The 21,643-nt window shown below is 38.6% G+C and overlaps 1 protein-coding gene across 3 annotated transcripts in view; it reads right to left on the reverse strand.

Annotated features, from left to right (window-relative positions):
• Positions 1-21,643, reverse strand: part of RICTOR (RPTOR independent companion of MTOR complex 2) — a 128,689-nt gene that overhangs the window by 83,198 nt on the left and 23,848 nt on the right. For all 3 annotated transcript variants that reach the window (XM_055422140.2, XM_055422139.2, XM_055422141.2), the window contains one exon: positions 8,894-8,991. In XM_055422140.2, the coding sequence (XP_055278115.1) occupies positions 8,894-8,991 (98 nt within the window). The remainder of the gene's footprint in view (positions 1-8,893; positions 8,992-21,643) is intronic.

Consider the following 21,643-nt stretch of genomic DNA (forward strand, 5'->3'; position numbering starts at 1 on the left):
AGTGGATAAAACACAAACCACAAATCTCAAGATCTCATTAAAGAAAACCCTTATGTACACATATAATAAATGTCAAATAAACTGAGCATTATATCAGACATTTCTAGTTTAGCTTAACTCTTACAACACAGTAAAATATACACAAATACACATTTATAATTATACCAAAGAAGAATAAGAATAAATACCTTCTAGTGGTAACTTCTGAGAAATGGTCCTTTTGTTGGGGTGAGGAGGTGGATGGCAAAGAGATGTGAGACAGGACTTTCACTTTTTACTGTATATTGTTTAATACCACTATTATTTTTATATTTAATTTATATAATTTTGAAGCTTTTTTAAACAGAACAAGATTCCTTTGCAGCTTTTCATATATGAGATTAAATATAGGGAAAGAGTTAAAATGTAAAAGAGCTAAAATATTTTCACCTTCAATAACAGGTCTTTAGATTATCAGCATGTTGTCAGTTTCAAAAATAGAATGCTAAGATTATTTTCATCAGCAGCCTGTTATACACAATACTTTAGTGAAATGATGTCAGAAGGCAAGCATGGGTGTGTGACATTCACGTGGTCCTAGGATCAAATCACTGGCACCCTCTCTTCATACCTTAAAAGGAGGTTTAATTCTAGAGATAAAGCCCACCCTCTACAACATTTCAGCCCCACTGATCTACTAAATTAACTTAATCCTAATAGGCATGCTATACTTAATAACAAATCAAATGCTGATACAAAAGAAAACTCTTATTCAAACTGCAAAATCATTCCAATGTAATACCTTTAATTAAACACTTGCAATGTGCCAAGATTTGGGGAAGAGAGGGATACAAGAGTAAAAAAATAAATACTACATATTTCTTGTGCTTAATTAACTCAGTTTAATAAGAGAGCAACACAATAAATAGTAATGATAACAAAAAAACATAAAATTTAGTAGACACGTATAACCTATTATGAGAACACAATGAAGGGTGACCAACTAATTCCTGTCTAACTAGTCTCCTAGAATCATAACCCTTTTTCTTATTGTCTTATTCTGCAGAGCTATTCTTAAAGACTCCTAAGAATTTCTAAATATTACACTATAAATTAATGAACTTACAGATTGTACCAAAAAAACACCAAATCTGTAAATATTTTTTAACCTAGCTTGAACAAAATGGAATTCAAAGACACATTATGATTTATATTCAATAAGCATTTATTTTGTGCTCGGTATTTGGAGAAACTTTATAATAAAACCTACAGACATTTACTTACAGCACTGGTTCTTAACTGAGATGATTCTGCTCCCTAGGAAACAGTTGGCAATGCTTGGAGACATTTTTACTTGTGACAACCAGTGGAGGTGTGCGACAGGCATCTAGTGGGTAGAGGTCAGGGGTGCTGCTAACACTACAATGAACAAGACAGCTTTCCCAAACAAATAATTATCTGGCCCAATAAGTCAAGGTTACTCAAGCTGAAAAACTTTTACAGTAACAGCTTACTAATCTCCAACTCAAGCTATTAAACAGACTCACCTTTTTACAGCCAACAAAAATTCCTGAAAAGTAGCAAAAAAAAAAAAAAAAAAGAAAACAAAAAACAAACCCTAGGTTGTAAAGCATTATCTGGTATGGAGTACAATTATGTGCCAAGCACTGTATTGGGACCTTGCCTCTAACTGCAGCAAAACTACCTCTGAGTAAAGAAATCTGTCCAACACTGCCTTTCTAGTTAGGGTCAGAGATGGGCTATTAAGACCTCACTCACTTGATCCGAAGCTCAAACTTTTCTCACTGTTATCACCAGGCAGCCAAAGCAGATTTTACCAAGTCTCATGTTTATGGACTTTACTAATGGAACGGCCTCTCACACCCTGACCCAATGGTTAGGCTCTCATATTCCAGAAAAATTCTTGTAAGTTTGCTTACCTGATTGTTAAATCCATAAATAATTTAAAACAGAAAATAAAAGGGCTGCTACAAGCTGATACCAGAGCCAGAGAGAAATGTGAAAACTACAAAAAGGATATGGCAAAACAAAAGACAAAAGTACAAGAAGCTCAAAAGCCTAGGGCCTTTATTACAGAGGCCTTCTACACAGTGATACGACAGGGAAAAGGAAGGAAGGAAATAGAGAAGGAAGGAGAACTGAGGGAAGGGGAGAGGGGAAGGTGTAGGGAAGGATGAAGAGAGAGGAAATGAACCAGTTCCATTCAGTTCAGTTCAGTCGCTCAGTCATGTCCGACTCTTTGCAACCCCATGAATCACAGCATGCCAGGCCTCCGTGTCCATCACCAACTCCCGGAGTCTACCCAAACCCATGTCCATCGAGTCAGTGATGCCATCCAACCATCTCCTTCTCTGTCGTCCCCGTCTCCTCCTGCCCTCAATCTTTCCCAGCATCAGTGTCTTTTCCAATGAGTCAACTCTTCGCATGAGGTGGCCAAAGTATTGGAGTTTCAGCTTAAATATCAGTCCTTCCAATGAACACCCAGGACTGATCTCCTTTAGGATGGACTGGTTGGATCTTCTTACAGTCCAAGGGACTCTCAAAAGTCTTCTCCAATGAACCAGGAAAGGAGGGAAAAAGAGGAGTAGAAGGAGAGAGCAGAGGTAAAGAGAAACACGAGAAGAGCCTGGAAGAACACAGATCAAAGAAAGACCAAGTGGAGGGAACAACTTTGTGGAAAACCATGGGAAAAAATCAAAAGGAAACAAAGAAATGGAGGGGAGGAAAAGGGGAAAGAGAGCAACTGACCTTAATCCATAAGAAACGGAGATCTAGATAGAAATATATGAAGAATAGAGAAGGGAAAAAGAAAGCTATCCAACAGATTACAAGAAATAGATGTCTAAATCACTCCTAATTCAAAAAGTTCTATACACACACTGTCTATGTTTAGTAGTTACTAGCCACACACAGAAATTTGTTTTAATCTGAACAGAGATATGCTATGACATACACAATTGCACAACAATTATACCAAAGAAATTCTCACACTGTTAAGAAAGTTCTAGGACCAACAACAGATTTCCCAACCTGGGCATCCTGCAAAGGGACTGAGAACGCCCAGGGAATTTGACCTTGGAGGCCAGTGGGAGAATGAGCCACTGGGTGCAATCTCAACAATGACAGAATAATCTGTTTCCAAGGCAAACCATTCTATATGACAGTAGTCCAAGTTGATGCCCCAACCACTAATGCCAAAGAAGCTGAAGTTGAACAGTTCTATGATGACCTATGAGACCTTCTAGAACTAACACCAAACAAAGATGTCCTTTTCATCATAAGGAACTGGAATGCAAAAGTAGGAAGTCAAGAGATACCTGGAGTAACAGGCAAGTTTGACCTTGGAGTACAAAATGAAGCAGGGCAAAGGCTAACAGAGTTTTGCCAAGAGAATGCATTGGTTATAGTAAACACCCTCTTCCAACAACACAAGAGAAGATTCTACACATGGACATCACCAGATGGTCAACACCAAAATCATACTGATTATATTCTTTGCAGCCAAAGATGGAAAAGCTCTATACAGTCAGCAAAAACAAGACCACGAGCTGTGGCTCAGATCATAAAATCCTTATTGCAAAATTCAGACTTAAATTAAGGAAAGTAGGGAAAACCACTAGACATTCGGGTATGACCTAAATCAAATACCTTACAATTATACAGTGGAAGTGACAAATAGATTCAAGGGATTAGATCTGATAGAGTGTCTGAAGAACTGGGCAGAGGTTCATGACATTTTACAGGAGACAGTGATCAAGACAGACCATCCCCAAGAAAAAGGAATGCAAAAAAGGCAAAATGGTTGTCTGAGGAGGCCTTACACATAGCTGAGAAAAGAAGAGAAGCTAAAGGCAAAGGAGAAAAGGAAAGATATACCCATCTGAATGCAGAGTTCCAAAGAATAGCAAGGCGAGGTAAGAAAGCCTTTCTCAGTGATCAATGCAAAGAAATAGAGGAAAACAACAGAATGGGAAAGACTAGAGATCTCGTCAAGAAAATTAGAGATGCTAAGGGAACATTTCATGCAAAGAGGGGCACAATAAAGGACAGAAATGGTATGTACCTAACAGAACCAAAAGATATTAAGAAGAGGTGGCATTAATGCAAAGAAGAACTATACAAAAGATCTTAATGACCCAGGTAACCATGATGGTGTGATCGTGCACCTAGAACCATTCCATCCTGGAATGTGAAGTCAAGTGGGCCTCAGAAAGCATCACTATGAGTAAAGCTAGTGGAGGTAATGGAATTCCAGCTAAGCTATTTCAAATCCTTTTAGGATCATCTTTTAGATGATGCTGTGAAAGTGCTACAGTCAATATGCCAGCAAATTTGGAAAATTCAGCAGAGGTCACAGGACTAGAAAAGGTCAGTTTTCATTTCAATCCCAAAGAAAGACAATGCCAAAGAATGTTCCACACAATTTCCACACAACTGCACTCATCTCACATGCTAGCAAATGTTCAAAATTCTCCAAGCAAGGCTTCAACAGTACATGAACCGAGAACTTCCAGAAGTTCAAGCTGGATTTAGAAAAGGCAAACAACTAGAGATCAAATTGCCAACATCCACTGGCTCATCAAAAAAGAAAAAGAGTTCCAGGAAAACATCTACTTCTGCTTTATTGACTATGCCAAAGCCTTTGACTGTGTGGATCACAACAATCTGTGGAAAATTTTTCAAGGGATGGGAATACCAGACCACACTACCTGCCTCCTGAGAAACTGTATGCAGGTCAAGAAGCAACAGGACCACACATGGAACAAGGGACTGGTTCCAAACAGGGAAAGGAGTATGTCAAGGCTGTATATTATCACCCCACTTATTTAACTTATATGCAGAGTACATCATGCGAAACGCTGGACTGGATGAAGCACAAGCTGGAATCAAGACTGCTGGGAAATATATCAATAGCATCAGATATGCAGATGACACCACCCTTATGGCAGAAAGCAAAGAGGAACTAAAGAGTCTCTTGATGAAAGTGAAAGAGAGAACTGGAAAAAGCTGGCTTAAAATTCAACATTCAAAAAACTAAGATCATGGTATCTGGTCCCATCACTTCATGGTAAAACAGATGCAGAAACAATGGAAACAGTGTCAGACTTTATTTTCTTGGGCTCCAAAATCACTGCAGATTATGACTGCAGCCATGAAACTGAAAGACACTTGCTCCTTGGAGGAAAAGCAATGACCAACCTAGACAGCATATTAAAAAGCTGAGACATTACTTTCCCAACAAAGGTCCATTTAGTCAAACCTATGGTTTTTCCAGTAGTCATGTACGGATATGAGAGCTGGACCATAAAGAAAGCTGAGTGCCAAAGAACTGATGCTTTTAAACTATGGTGTGGAGAAGACTCCTAAGAGTCCCTTGGACTGCAAGGAGATCAAACTAGTCAATCCTAAAGGAAATAAGTCCTTAATATTCACTGGAAGGACTCAAGCTGAGGCCGAAACTCCAATAATTTGGCCACATGATGTGAAGAACTGACTCACTGGAAAAGACACTGATGCTGGGAAAGACTGAAGGCAGGAAGAGAAGGGGATGACAGAGGATGAGAATGTTGGATGGCATCACTGACTCAATGGACATGAGTCTGAGCAAGCTCCAAGAGTTGGTGATGAACAGAGAAGCCTGGTGTGCTGCAGTCCATGGGGTTGCAAACAGTCGGACACAACTGAGCAACTGAACTGAGCTGAAAACACACACACTTATCTTCCAAGATTTAGTATGAAAAAATATTAAATATCTCATTGATATTTCATACTAATTACATAAAATGATAAGTTGGATATAGTGTATTAAAGAAAATATATTATTAAAAATAATTTCACACTTCCTTTTCAGTGTGACCTGCTAGAAAATTTAAAATTACGAAAGTGACTCACGTGTGTTTCTACTATACTGTGCTTCTCTAGAGTTTAACAGTGCTCTAGGATCCATTCTCCATGCTAGGCTTCAACAGTAATGTGAACCAGGAACTTCCAGATGTTCAAGCTGGATTTAGAAATGGTAGAGGAACCAGAGATCAAATTGCCAATGCCCACTGGATCACAGAAAAAGCAAGAGAATTCCAGAAAGACATCTACTTATGCTTCACTGACTACACTAAAGACTTTGATGATGTGGATCATAAAAAACTGTGGAAAATTCTTAAAGAGATGGGAATACCAGACTACCTTATCTGCCTTCTAAGAAACCTGCCTGCAGGTCAAGAAGCAACAGTTAGAACTGGACATGGAACGATGGACTGGTTCCAAATTGGGAAAGGAGTACGTCAAGGCTGTATATTGTCACCCTGCTTATTTATATACAGAGTACATCATGTGAAATGCCAGGCTGGATAAAACACAAGCTGGAATCAAGACTGCCAGGAGAAATATCAATAACCTCAGATATGCAGATGAAACCACCCTTATGGCAGAAAGCAAAGAGGAACTAAAGAGCCTTTTGATGAAAGTGCAAGAGGAGAGGGAAAAAGCTGGCTTAAGTTCAACATTCAAAAAACTAAGATCATGGCATCTGGTCCCATCACTTCATGGCAAACAGACGCAGAAACAATGGAAACAGTGACAGACTTTATTTTCTTGGGCTCCAAAATCACTGCAGATGGTGACTGCAGCCATGAAATTAAAAGACGCTTGCTCCTTGGAAGTAAAGCTGTGACAAACCATGACAGCATATTAAAAAGCAGAGACATTACTTTACTGACAAAGGTCCATCTAGTCAAGGCTATGATTTTCCCAGTAGTCATGTTGAACCATAAAGAAAGCTGAGTGCTGAAGAGTTGATGCTTTTTAACTGTGGTGCTGGAGAAGACTCTTGAGAGTCCCTTGGACAGCAAGAAGATCAAATCAGTCAATCCTAAAGGAAATCAGTCCTGAATACTCATGGGAAGGACAGAGGTTGAAGCTGAAACTCCTATATTTGGGCCACTAGATGCATAAAGCCAATTCATTAGAAAAAGACTCTGATGCTGGGATAGATTGAAGGCAGGAGAAGAAAGGGACAACATTGCACGAGATTGTTGGAAGGCAACACTGACTCAATGGACATGAGTTTGAGCAAGCTCCAGGAGATGGTGAAGGACAGGGATGCCTGGCATGCTGCAGTCCATGGTGTTGCAAAGAGTCAGACACGACTGAAGGACTGAGCAACAAAAAAAGGACCCATTCCGGTGTCAAAGTGAAATAACAGAAATCACTGCCATTCTTACATTCATTCTTCTTTTAGAATCCCATTTGTAAACAATATGGAAGTACATAACTACATATCAATCTGATTATAACATGAACCAGGAGGTCAAACAAGACATAAAAACTGTTTTTAACAGTAAAATGAAGTCAAGTGCTAAGACATGTTACTATTAGACCTGGGTGAAGAATGATGACATAAAACTGGGAAATAGAGTAAAACCAGGAGATACAATTTGCAACCGTGAAATAACTCTAGGTCTTAAAAACCTGACATTACCTGAGTAGTACACTGAAGAAACGTATTTAAAGATTTTCAACACATTCATAAAAATGAAACATACAACAAGGATATTTTTGAAAACCCCTTCACAAGCACTTATTCAATGTTTTTGAAAGTTTTTTAAAAAATCACTTTGTCATCACTCATACAAGATAATTTTAAATCCCAGAATGTTTCATTAAGAAAAAAATTAATGTAAATGTATATTTCACTAACTTTGGGAAGAAAAAAACTAATCTACTTTGTATTTATTATATAACACCTTATTGGGGAAAAAAATTTGTTACATAGTGATTATATTCTATTTCTATGAAATAAAATCAAATTCAAGCCACAGTCTAACTATCAAGTAACAAAGAATTAAACGTTTTGGAAAGATTAAAACAGTGTGACTCAAATTTTAATGTACACCCAAATTCATCTGAGATATTCATTAAAATGTAGATTTTCATTGAGTAGGTTTGGGGTGGGGTTGAAAAGTGTCCATATCAAACTCACTCCAAGGTGACACCAATGTTGCAGGTCTATGAATCACACTTTTAGTAAGCGGCTAAAACAATTATTCCTACATTTAAAATGTACAACAAGACACTGTACTCAATATTTATAACAGCCTATAAGGGAAAAGAATCTGAAAATGAGTATATATAATCTGAATCACATGCTGTACACCTGATACTAACATGACACTGTAAATCAACTAAACTTCGATAAAACATAAAAAAAATAAAATGTAAAATAATTTATATTTAGAAAAATAAAAATGGAAATAAATTCTCCCAAAGGAAGCATCACCTCGAATAACAGGTATTTTAGTGTTTCCACGAGTTGGCTACAGCATTACCAGGCTCCCAACCATACCAATCCATCTATCAAACTTGGGAATTCTTGGTGGCTAGTAGAGATCAGGTCAATATTTATTTGGGACAAGGGCCCTAACATTTATGTTGAGTTCTGAGATCCAGATAATAGGAACAGAGTTATCAGGAAAGGAGAGGAATTGGTAATATTTCTCTAGAAATCATTACATTTATGAAATGCAACACACCATACTCATGTACCAACATATTTATCATATGATACCCCATAAAAATGAATATTAAAAGGCAACAAAATTACATCCTTACGTGACTAATAGTGGAGACTGAATTACCCATTTCTCAGTGATTTCTTTTCCCTTTATTCTCTTCTGAACCTACCAAATATTTGACAACAAATGTCAAATACTTCTCATTATTCAAATATACTTTTAAATTTAAAAACATGACAAAAATCCATGATAAAGGGCCAAGGAAACACTAATATTGAGGGAATACTGAAGAATTTCTTGTTAATGGTAGTTAAGATATAACTAATAAGGACAATAAGGAAAAAATAACTTAGGATGATAATGTAAAGACTGAAGTTACTTACCTTAGTAAAGTTATTCAGATGGCCTAGCTTTCTCATATTTGATACTCCTTGCAATTTGGCCACATTTTGGAGAATCTCCCTTAAGTTATCAGAAGGTTCTAGAACAGATAAAATAATTTAACATAATTTTAAAGATTAAAATAATTTTTAAATAATTTTATTTTCCCTAACAAAACACATGAAACGTGCAGTATTAAAACTTCACAACTTTGACTCGGTTTTTTTTAAAGTCTTACATTCTGTCTCAAATCTACCTACTTAGGAAACTTCATAGTTTATGTGGATGACTCACTGAATGACCGTCACCTCTCTACTCCAGTTATACCTATGGTCTGACTCTCTACATCACCTGGAACTATTTAACCACTAATTCTAAAACTCCAACGCCAACTAAAATAACAACACCTTTCACTTCTGGCCATAATGTAGTAACAGGAACCAAACATACTGTCTTATATGAATCAACCCAAAAACTGAAAAAAACATAAAAAACAACAATTCTCAAAACACTGGACATTAAGTAAAGAAAAATAATCATTGAGAAATGAAAAAAAAACCAAGAATGCTCTACAACTGCCCTCAGTTTACTGTCATTAGAGTGTTTCCAGGCCTTGATGCTGAGAGGAGATGCCCAGGCAGACTGAGTGCAAGAGACAGAGCTCAGAGTCCAAGGAGAACAAACAGTGTCAGAGAACACAGCACGGCGCAGAGAGAACACTGAACGTCTGCAAAAGGACCCTCTAAGTAGCCATTATAGCAGTAATCGGGGCATGTGTATGAGGAAACTATCACTCAAAAAATTAAAGGGAAGAGCATCATGTGTTTACACAGGACAGGGAGAGTGCTTATTTCTAATGGCCATACTGAAAACCTTAATAGTGCATGGGGCATTGGACAGAGTATTCAGAAAAGTCTTGGCTCAGTGGTGGGGAACAATCACGTACAGACAAAACATTTCTTTGATTCTACCTAACAAATAGGCTTCCCTGGCAGTTCAAGTGGTAAGGAATCTGCCTGCCATGCAGGAAGGCCCGTTTCAATCCCTGGATTGGGAAGATCCTCTGAAGAAGGGATAGGCTACCCACTCCAGTATTCCTGGGCTTCAATGGTGGCTCAGATAGAAAAGAATCCGCCTACAATGTGGGAGGATTTGGATTCGATCCCTGGGTTGGGAAGATCCCGGAGGAAGGCACTGCAACCCACTCTAGTATTCTTGCCTGGAGAAACCCCATGGACAGAGGAGCCTGTCAGGCTACAGCCTATGGGGTCACAAAAAGCAGGACACGACTGAAGCGACTAAGCACACGGCACACAACAAATCTTCAAAGCAAGATTTGAAAGAATCAAACTGTTTCCAAATAACTAAAACGTCTCAAACCAAAGCTCAGTAAGAATCATAAAAGAAAACCAGAAAACACCTATTGAAGCAAAATTTACAATGCCTAGTATCCAAATATCATTAGACATGCAAAGAAGCAGGAAAACATGACTCATAGTAAGCAGAAAAATTAATCAACTGAAAATGACCCAAAACCGACACATATTATTAGGTTGGTGCAAACATAATTGCGGTTCGGGGCTGTGAATTTTAACTCATTATAACTAGGTTCAAACACATTTTTATTAATCAAAATAGAAACCATTATAATCAACACATTTTTGTCAACAAGAAATAAGTTTGTTTTTTCCTTTGGCGCAAAAACCCGTGCTTCAGGCTTTGATAAACTCTTGGAAAGCACTTTCCACATCCTGCTGGTTGTGGAAGCACTTTCCATGCAAAAAGTTATCGAAATGCTTGAAGAAGTGAATCAGTTGGCGAGAGGTTAGATGAATGTAGCAGATGAGGCAAAACTTCATAGCCCAATTCATTCAACTTCTGAAGTGTTGGTTGTGAGACATGTGGTTGGACGTTGCCATTAAGAATTGGGCCCTTTGTGCTGACCAATGCCAGCTCGAGGCTTTGCAGATTTCAGTGCCTCTCATCAATTTGCTGAGCAGTCTCAGAATGGTCTCAGGGGGATTTAAAAAGCTGTAGTAGATCAGACCAGCAGCAGATGGACAAATGGTGACCATGACCTTTTCTGGTGTAAGTTTGGCTTTGGGAAGTGCTTTGGAGCCTCTTCTCGGTCCAATCACTGGGCTGGTAATCGCAGGTTGTCGTATAAAACCCACTTTTAGTCATGCATCACAATCAAAAAAAAAAAAAAATGGTTCTTAGTTGTTGCACAGAATAAGAGAAGACAACACTTCAAAATCATTTTTTTATCTGCTCACTAGGCACCCAATTATCAAGCTTTTTCACTTTTCTAATTTGCTTCAAATGCCAAATAATCAAAGAACGGTCGACACTGAGTTCTTGGGCAACTTCTCACGTAGTTGTAAGAGGATCAGCATCAACGATCCTCTCAATTGGTTGTTGTCAACTTCCGACGGCCGGCCACTGCACTCCTCTTCTTCAAGGCTCTCGTCTCTTCTGAAAAACTTCTTGAACCACCACTTCACTGTACGTTCGTTAGCAGTTCCTGGGCCAAATGTGTTACTGATGCTGCAAGTTGTCTCTGCTGCTCTATGACCAATGTTGAACTTGAATAAGAAAATCACTCAAATTTACTTTTTGTGTAACATCATTTCCCTAGTATAAAATATAAACAGCAAGTAATGTAAGTCATTAGCAAAAAAAAAACAAAGCAAGAAATGTACATTAAAATGATGCATAACATAATCACATTTATTTAAGACTATTCCAATATCAAATGGCAAAGTTTAACAATGACAAACCTCAATTACTCTTGCAACAACCTAATACAATAAGCAGAAAAGGACATTAAAGAGAAGGCAATGGCAAGCCACTCCAGTACTCTTGCCTAGAAAATCCCATGGATGGAGGAGCCTGGTAGGCTGCAGTCCGTGGGGTCGCTAAGGGTTGGACACGACTGAGCGACTTCACTTTCACTTTTCACTTTCACACATTGGAGAAAGAAATGGCAACCCACTCCAGTGTTCTTGCCTGGAGAATCCCAGGGACGGGGGAGCCTGGTGAGGTTCCGTCTATGGGGTCAGAGTCGGACACGACTGAAGTGACTTAGCAGCAGCAGCAGTCTATATTTCAAAACCTTAGGAAGAGGCATGAAAAGTGCAAAAAGCACTCAAACTGAATTTCTGGAGACGAAAACTATAGTGTCTCAGATGTAAATATACTGGATGAGAAAAAAAGCATAATAGCTTTTATAGAAAGTAAGAGTTGTGAATTTTGAAGACAAAGCAATAAGAATTTTCCAAAATGTAACACAAAGGGTAAAAAGAAAAATGAAAAGACCAACAGAAAACTACAGGGATTCAAGCAGCTTAACAAAACTGCAATATGTGTAACCGGAGTCCCTAAAGAAAAAAGTTTGGAATAGAAGAATTACTTGAAGAAATAATAGATGAAAACTTTCCAAGTTTGATCAAAGTAAGCCAATAAATCCAAGCAGCTCAATCAATCTCAAGTACAAGGAAAAGGACCAAAACTAGACCAAGGTACATCATAATCAAATTACTCAAAATCACTGGTAGAGGAAAAATCTTAAAAGCAACCAGATTGAAAAAAAAAGACTGCAGCCATGAAATTAAAAGACACTTGCTCCTTGGAAGGAAAGCTATGACAAACCTAGACAGTGTATTAAAAAGCAGAGACATCACTTGGCTGACAGAAGACCACATAATCAAATTTATGATTTTTACAACAGTCATACACAGATGTGAGCGTTGGACCATAAAGAAGGCTGAGCGCGGAAGAATTGATGCTTTCAAACTGTGGTGTAGGAGAAGATTCTTGAGTCCCTTAGACTAAAGGAAATCAATCCTGAATATTCATTGGAAGGACTGATGCTGAAGCTCCAATACTCTGGCCACCTGATGAGAAGAGCCAACTCACTGGAAAAGACCCTGTTTCTGGGAAAGATTGAAGGCAAAAGGAGAAGGGGGTGGCAGAGGATAAGATGGTTAGACAGCATCACAGAATCAATGGACATGAATTTGAGCAAACTCCAGGAAATAGTGGGGAGAAGGCAATGGCAAGCCACTCCAGTACTCTTGCCTAGAAAATCCCATGAACGGAGGAGCCTGGTAGGCTGCAGTCCATGGGGTCGCTACAAGTCAGACATGACTGAGCAACTTCACTTTCACACATTGGAGAAGGAAATGGCAACCCACTCCAGTGTTCGTGCCTGGAGAATCCCAGGGACAGGGGAGCCTGGCGGGCTGGCGTCTATGGGGTCGCACAGAGTCGGACACGACTGAAGTGACTCAGCAGCAGCAGGAAACAGTGGAGGACAGAGGAGCCCAGCATGCTACAGTCCACGAGGTCTCAAAGAACAGGACACGACTTAGTGACTGAACAACAACAAAGACAGACACGTTACAGACAGAGAAATAAATAGAAGAATGACAAATTTCTCCCGGAAAACAAAGCAAATGAGAAGACAAGGGAACATCTTTAAAATACTAAAAGAAAAAAAAAAGCTTTTAAAATGCAAAAACAATTCTTAGTTCATCTGTTTTTGTTTCAAAAACAGGCCAAAACCAGAAATTGCCCCATGGCTGAGAATCTGCCAACCCTTGGATACAGTGTCAATATTCAAATTATTTTTCTATTTGCTTTAAACAAAAACACAATCTAAAAAAGAAAAAAAAAAATTGTCACATTATTGCTACTTTAAGACCACTTTCCTTTGAGATTTTAATCTGTTAACACAAACTAAGGAGCTATTTGTTTTGAATAAGTGTTTTCCTCAGCAAATGAAACATCACATTGTTCTATAAATTTAGCTTGCATCTGCTTCTCTCCATTCTGCTATACTCAGTGTAAGCCATGACAACCACACATTGGTTAGTGTCAAACCACTAAGCATATTACATATCCTAGCTATCTCCAATCTCTTTGAAATTGTTACATACTAAGATCAAACCCCACCAGGACCTCCCTGGTGGCTCAGATGGTAAAGAGCCTGCCTGCAACATGGGAGACGCAGGTTCGATCCCTGGGTCAGGAAGATCCACTGGAGAAGGAAATGGCAACAAAACTCCAATATTCTTGCCTGAAAAATCCCACAGATGGAGAAGCCTGGTGGGCTACAGTCCATGGGGTCGAAAAGAGTTGGACACCACTGAGTGACTAAGACACAAGATCAAAATAGTCAATCTTAAGGGAAATCAACCCTGAATACTCATTAGAAGGGCTGATGCTGAAGATGAAGCTCCAGTATTTTGCTGATCTGATGCGAACAGCCAACTAACTGGAAAAGTGCCTGATGATGGGAAAGATTGAGGGCAGAAGGAGAAGACTGTGTCAGAAGATGAGATGGCTGGATGGCATCTCAGATGCAACAGATGTGAACTTGGACAAACTTCGGGAAATGGTGAGGGACAGGGACCTGGCATGCTGCAGTCCATGGAGTCCCAACGAGTTGAACATGCCTGGGCAACTGAAAAAGAAGATCATTCATTTAATTTCAGAACATTTCCTACAAATACTGGATATATTTCTTTTAACCCCACTGGAAATTTGATCTAATATTAGATGGTTTCAGTTCAGTTCAGTTCAGTCGCTCAGTCGTGTCCGACTCTTTGCGACCCCATGAATCACAGCACGCCAGGCCTCCCTGTCCATCACCAACTCCCAGAGTTCACTCAAACTCATGTCCATCGAGTCTGTGATGCCATCCAGCCATCTCATTGTCTGTCGTCCCCGTCTCCCCCCACCCCCAATCCCTCCTAGCACCAGACTCTTTTCCATTGAGTCAACTCATCGCATGAGGTGGCCAAAGTATTGCAGTTTCAGCTTTAGCATCAGTCCTTCCAATGAACACCCAGGATTGATCTCCTTTAGAATGGACTGGTTGGATCTCCTTGCAGTCCAAGGGACTCTCAAGAATGCTCTCCAACACCACAGTTCAAAAGCATCAATACTTCGGCGATCAGCTTTCTTCATAGTCCAACTCTCACATCCATACATGACCATGGGAAAAACCATAGCCTTGACTAGACAGACCTTGGTTGGCACAGTAATGTCTCTGCTTTTCAGTATGTCATCCAGGTTGGTCATAACTTTCCTTCCAAGGAGTAAGTGTCTTTTAATTTCATGGCTGCAATCAGCATCCACAGTGATTTTAGAGCCCAAAAAACCAAAGTCTGACACTGTTTCCCCATCTATTTCCCAAGAAGTGATGGGACCAGATGCCATGATCTTCGTTTTCTGAATGTTGAGCTTCAAGCCAAACTTTTCACTCTCCTCCTTAGATGGTTTAGGGTATGTCTTTATAATCAGTAACTCTTTCATCTTAAACATGGAATGAAAACAGCTTATCACTGTGTGGTATCAGAACTCATACAAAAAAAAAAAAAAACCTGCAAGGAACTATCAATAGATCACTATTAGTAATATCTTTTTGTTATAAATGGTACCTGTTTGGAGACACCGAAAAAGAAAAATTATAAGCAAGCCAATGATTTTTAAATGATATAACTATATTTGAGAACATAAGACAATTTTTAACAACACTTGTGCTAATTCAAAACCTATAGCAGTTTGCAAGTCAAGAGTTTACTAAAAGCCAGTGTGAAATTCACCTACTGGAAATACATAATTTAACCATCTTACATCAATTTATAATCGAGTAGTCAGACATCAAACAATTTCACTAAAGCAAGGACCCAGTTTCTGCTATGTAATATGTGACAGGACTAATACAATGATTAGATTGAAGATATAGTTTTCAAAAAGGCTTGCATATTTCTAATTATTGCCTATTTTCTAGGTACAAACTGACTGCAGACATTTTTGAAAAGCCACAATTTTGCAACAAAAATAAAACCTCGAGTCTGAACTCACTCACTCAAGAAGTATTAACTGAACACCTACTATGGTCAGGTGCTGTTTTAGGTACTGGGAATAATACATCAATGAACAAGAAACATCATTTCTTACTGGACCTTATATACAATTGGAAGAAAACTGAGGATTAGCAACAAAAAAAGCCACAAAATGAAAACTGACAGGTAGTCAGAAGCCAATACTGTGTCAAATTTTGCCTAATAAATACTGATATAAAATGAACCTACCACACTTTAATGCACTGTTGTTGTCAATCCAAATCAAAACAAATTAGCCTTTCTTCTTTCCCCTCCTCATCCCTTTGTCTTATATATAATTACCATCTGAGCCACCAGGGAAGCCCATACAATTACCAGGAACCCCCAAACAGAATTGGAATATGGAAGAACTTCTAAGTTTCTTCATAATATATTTCCTGAAAGAACATGCTTCCTCCCAGAAACTCATATTTCTTCCCAGACAAATTCAAAAATAGCATTAGGGCCATTTTAAACGTCAAATACTACAAATGCTCATATGTTGCAATGTTCTTATGGGGATCCATAACTTCAAGTACTAGGGTAAATTTTCCCTGGTTAAGTGAGAAGTCCCTGGTTTCTTCCTTATTTGCTAGATCAGAAGTATCTAAACATTTTAATTAAAAAGATCCAGACAGTAAGTATTTTAAGTTATAAAGTCTGTTCTGTTGTAACCTCAATTCTGCTGTAATCAAGAAAGCAATAGAGAAAATAGGTAAGTAAATGAATGTGGCTATGTTTCAATAACAATGGCTCATGATCTGTCAACTGTCAACTCCTATGCTAGACAGTCAGAACTTAAAACTACATAAACAAGCTGAGATCAATGGGCTTTTTATTGGGGGGGGGGCGCGAGTGCACAAGGGACAGAATTTGAGGAGGAGTTTACCTCTCTTATTTCCTATTAGTTTCACTTAATGTTTCCAATTCAGCCTCTCCAAAACTGTGATATGTGAAATGTATAAAGCACAAATCCACTAGGATTTCCCTGAAGCCCAGTAGTTTAGCCCAGAGCTGCATTAAGGAAAAAAGAGAAAAAACAAACAAAAAAAAATGTGGCTAGAAAAAAAGAGGGAAAAAAAATGTGGCCAGCTGGCAATGATGGCCAACCATTCAAATGCAAGGAAGCAAAACACAAAAGAACCGCTAAAATTACAGTTGCTCTTTTCCTCTTATTGTGTAACTTGTAGTCCTATGTATGTTCCCAGTGACTCTCTGGAAGTAATGAAATAACTATAGTCAATATTCAGCAATTTAATATTATATAAGCACAAACATGCATACATAGATACAAATATATATACAGAAAACCACCAAAACTACAGTAAAGAAACCTTTTATTTATCTCTATATGTGAAGAAAGCTGATCGTCGAAGAATTGATGCTTTTGAACTGTGGTGCTGGAGAGGACTCTTGGGAGTCCCTTGGACTGCAAGGAGATCCAACCAGTCCATTCTAAAGGAGATCAATCCTGGGTGTTCACTGGAAGGACTGATGCTATAGCTGAAACTCCAATACTTTGGCCACCTCATGCAACAAGTTGACTCACTGGAAAAGAGTCTGATGCTGGGAGGGATTGGGGGTGGGAGGAGACGGGGACGACAGAGAATGAGATGGCTGGATAGCATCACCGACTCGATGGACATGAGTTTCAGTGAACTCTGGGAGTTGGTGATGGACAGGGAGGCCTGGCGTGCTGTTATTCATGGGGTCGCAAAGAGTCGGACACGACTGAGCGACTGAACTGAACTGATACATCTATAGACACACATATATATATTCATTCCCCCTTTAGCTTAATTCTCCATGTATGTACATATACATACATGCACAGATGTATATATATATGCATGAGTAACCATGCATTTATTTTAAAATGCTTCCAATATATACTGCTTTGTAACATGCTGTGATAAATATTATTAATAATATCCTTACCTTTCAGTAAATATATAGCATAAAATTGATACTTAAATAAATTTTGGTTTAAGTACACAGTAAATTAACGACCAAATACTAGTGGCATACGTTTACTTGAGAGTAATAGAAAGAACAATTCTGAAATAAAAAAGAACTGGATCTGAATCTAGCTTGCTGCTGCTGTTGTTTAGTTGCTAAATTGTGTCTGACTCTTTGAAACCCCACAGACTATAGCATGCCAGGCTTTGCTGTCCTTCACTATCTCCCCAGAACTTGCTCAAATTTATGTCCATTGGGTGGTGATGCTATCTATATCTATATCATCTCTGCCACCCCCCTCTCCTGTTGCTTTTATAATCTTTTCCAGCATCAGAGTCTTTTCCAATGAGTCTGCTCTTTGCATCAACGGCCAAAGTATTGGAGCCTCAGCTTCCACATCAGTCCTTCCACTGAATATTCAGGATTGATTTCCTTTAGGATTGAGACTGGTTTGATCTCCTTTCAGTTCAAGGGACTCTTAAGAGTCTTCTCCTGTACCATAATTCGAAAGTGTCATTTCTTCAGTGCTCAGCCTTCTTTATGGTCCAACTCTTGTATCTGTACAGGACTACCAGAAAAACCACAGCTTTAAAAGGAATCTAGCTTAATCACCTTCAAACCATGTATCCTTGACTAAGTTACTAAGCCTCTGAGGAACCACTTTCTTATACTGGGTTGGCCAAAAAGTTCATTTTGGGTTTTTTCCATAAAATGTTAAGATAATAGTGAATAAATGAGTGAAAGTCACTCCGTCGTTTCCAACTCTTTGTGATCCCATGGACTCTGCAGTCCACGTAATTCTCTAGGCTAGAATACTGGAGTGGGTAGCCGTTCCCTTCTCCAGGGGATCTTCTCAACCCAGGGATCAAACCCAGGTCCCCCTCATTGCAGGCAGATTCTTTACCAGCTGAGCCACAAGGGAAGCCCAAGAATACTGGTAGCCTATCCCTTCTCCGGTGGATATTCCCGACCCAGGAATTGAACCAGGTCTCCTGCACTACAGGCGGATTCTTTACCAACTGAACCATCAGGGAAGCCCAAGGTTTACTAATTACCTAACCTTGAAGGCACTGTTTCAAGGTGTGAGGTACAACTTACTTAGCAGAGCGTCTAGCCCATAACAGATATTCGATAAATAGCAGCAACTATTATTAAAATTAGTTATTATCTGCTTACAAAAACAATTTTTATGGATCAATTATGTGAAAGTTATGTGGCCAGCCCAAACAAATCTTTAATTCACATATTAGTGTGTCTAAATTAATGAATTTTGGATACATGTTTTAGCGTACTATTTTTATGATCCAAGATTTGCTCATTTTTGAAGTAAAATCTTTTATTTGCCTTCTTAAAAATGCCAGAGTGATGAGTGGGAGCAGAGTAGGACAATATTTTCTGTGATTTATTTGTGAATATACATGAACAAATGCTAATGAGCATCAAGCTAGAAAACTTGGATGCATAAGAATGTAACAAAATTAAATGTGACTACATAAATCTGATATGTATTACTTAATTACATCTTAACATTATCTATGTTTATTGTGAGCAGACATAAAGGATTAAAAATACATGGCAATACCTATAGTTAGTATCTCCTTTGCAAAAGCCAGCAACACATTTGTCTCCTTCATCAGCAAGGACAGTGAAAGTACATCTTCTCACCCTTACCCACAGGTCCAAAAGGTGAGGAAGCACTGCTTCAAATTGTTTAACATCTCCTGAAATTCTAACAATTATTAATATCAAAGAGTTATACAATTTAGGAGGGAAAAGATCTATCAAAATGATAGCATCCTGGGAAAACGGCCTTCCTTTTTACCTTTAACGCAAAGGAACTAAAAACTTCTTCAGTTCAGTTCAGTCGCTCAGTCGTGTCCGACTCTTTGCGACCCCATGAACCACAGCACGCCAGGCCTCCCTGTCCATCACCAACCCCCGGAGTTCACTCAAACTCATGTCCATCGAGTCGGTGATGCCATCTTCTTAGGAGACCCTTTTCTATTTTTGATAGAGTAGTAGAATATTGCCCCTTATACTGATGCCAAACTCTGTCCCTCTGTAATTTTCATCCATTTGTTCTGGTATAAAATCTGGAATGCAGAATAGGAATTATCTACCCACAGTACTGAAAATGACCATTTTTTCCTCACAAGCAACTAAAGCAGACAATAATCTTCTTTTAATCATTGTTGTATTTTAAATATAAATATGTAATAGAGATGGACGAGGATAACCTATCAATTACTTCTGCAAGCAAATCAGTTTAGTTATAAGCTCCTTAAATGTTAGATTTATTGTACTAAAAATAGAATAGTTTCATAGGACTACTTTAGAAGAATGATGGACACGAAGCACCTCTTGAGAGAGAATAATTCGTTTAGAGGCAAGACTACAGAAACAGCAAGATGGCACTCGGTTTCTTTAGCCAGGCATGCCCCTTCTTTCCCTATCTGATTTGGAAGAAATCCTCATTCCTCAGAAGTCTGACTCAGATGTGTAAAGGTTTTCCTTAACCTGCAAGCACCCCTCTTTATATTCTCATGATACATTCTTCATACTGCTATCACAACAGTTATGACAAAACATGCATCTGATCTAAGTTCTAATTTAAACCTATCATGCCAGTGTGATTAATACCACCTCCTTTCACTCCCCGAAGTATCCTAGGCTGTATTGTAAATGATATGACCACCAGAGGTATAGTTAGTTAAAACTCAACCACCACTGGTGTATTTTCTTACAACTAAATCTTTTCTCTATCTCCTTTTCCCAGAAACTGGAAGAGAATAGTTTTGTTGGGTTCTTGTTCCAACATCCTGGAAACAGTATAACAGGAACACAGGTTTCCCCTCTAGATTGTATTTGGCTAAATAGAAATCTAAAATGTATTTTATTACTTGTATAACTAAAAATACAAAGGTATCCTATAAAGTAGGGTTTTGATTTATCTTGGGAGTAAGTTCTTTTTTTTTTTTTTTTTTGGTTTCTTTTGGCCATGTGGCATGTGGGATCTTCCCTAAGCAGGGCTTGAACCCACAGCCCCTGCATTGGAAGTCTTAACCACAGGACCACCAGGAAAGTCATCTAAGTTTTATTCAATTGTACATTTCAGGGTTCACTATGTCAATACACTATGCCAATTGCTTAGATGAGAAATATTAGTAAATATAAGATATAGTCTCAGGTCTGGAGATCAACATGAAATGGGAATAGGTGTGTATATATATATACAACACTTACTAGTAATACTATGGGAAAACAAAAAGTTTGATAAAGACTTCACTAGGCTGTAAGACAAGTACTACAACATATTTTGCTAATATTTTTACATGAAAAATCTGTTTTCATCTCCATACCAACCATACAAGGTAGGTGCTAATATTATCATTCTCATGTTTAAAAAAAATGAACATTAGTTCATTTGCCTAAAGTCACATAGATATGGTAGTAAGATCTGAATCTAAGTTATCTGACTCTGCTACTGCTAAGTCACTTCAGTCGTGTCCGACTCTGTGTGACCCCATAGACGGAAGCCCACCAAGCTCTCCCGTCCCTGGGATTCTCCAGCCAAGAACATTGGAGTGGGTTGCCAGTTCCTTCTCCAATGTGTGAAAGTGAAAAGTGAAAGTGAAGTTGCTCAGTCGTGTCCAACCCTTAGCGACCCCACGGACTGCAGCCTACCAGGCTCCTCCATCCATGGGATTTTCTAGGCAAGAGTACTGGAGTGGCTTGCCATTGCCTTCTCCGTATCTTATTCCATATGCAATCGCCCTACATATGCAATTCTGTCTTTCAAAGGAGAATGTATCTTCAGTGTACATACTAGTTTGTAATTACATGATAGTCTGACCTTCAGTTCACCATTATGATGCCATCCTAATGGCATGATACACAGTA

The sequence above is a fragment of the Moschus berezovskii genome, chromosome 18 (assembly GCF_049115385.1).
Source record: "Moschus berezovskii isolate FMDL1 chromosome 18, NW_MosBer_1.0, whole genome shotgun sequence".
Classification (NCBI taxonomy): Eukaryota; Metazoa; Chordata; class Mammalia; order Artiodactyla; family Moschidae; genus Moschus; species Moschus berezovskii.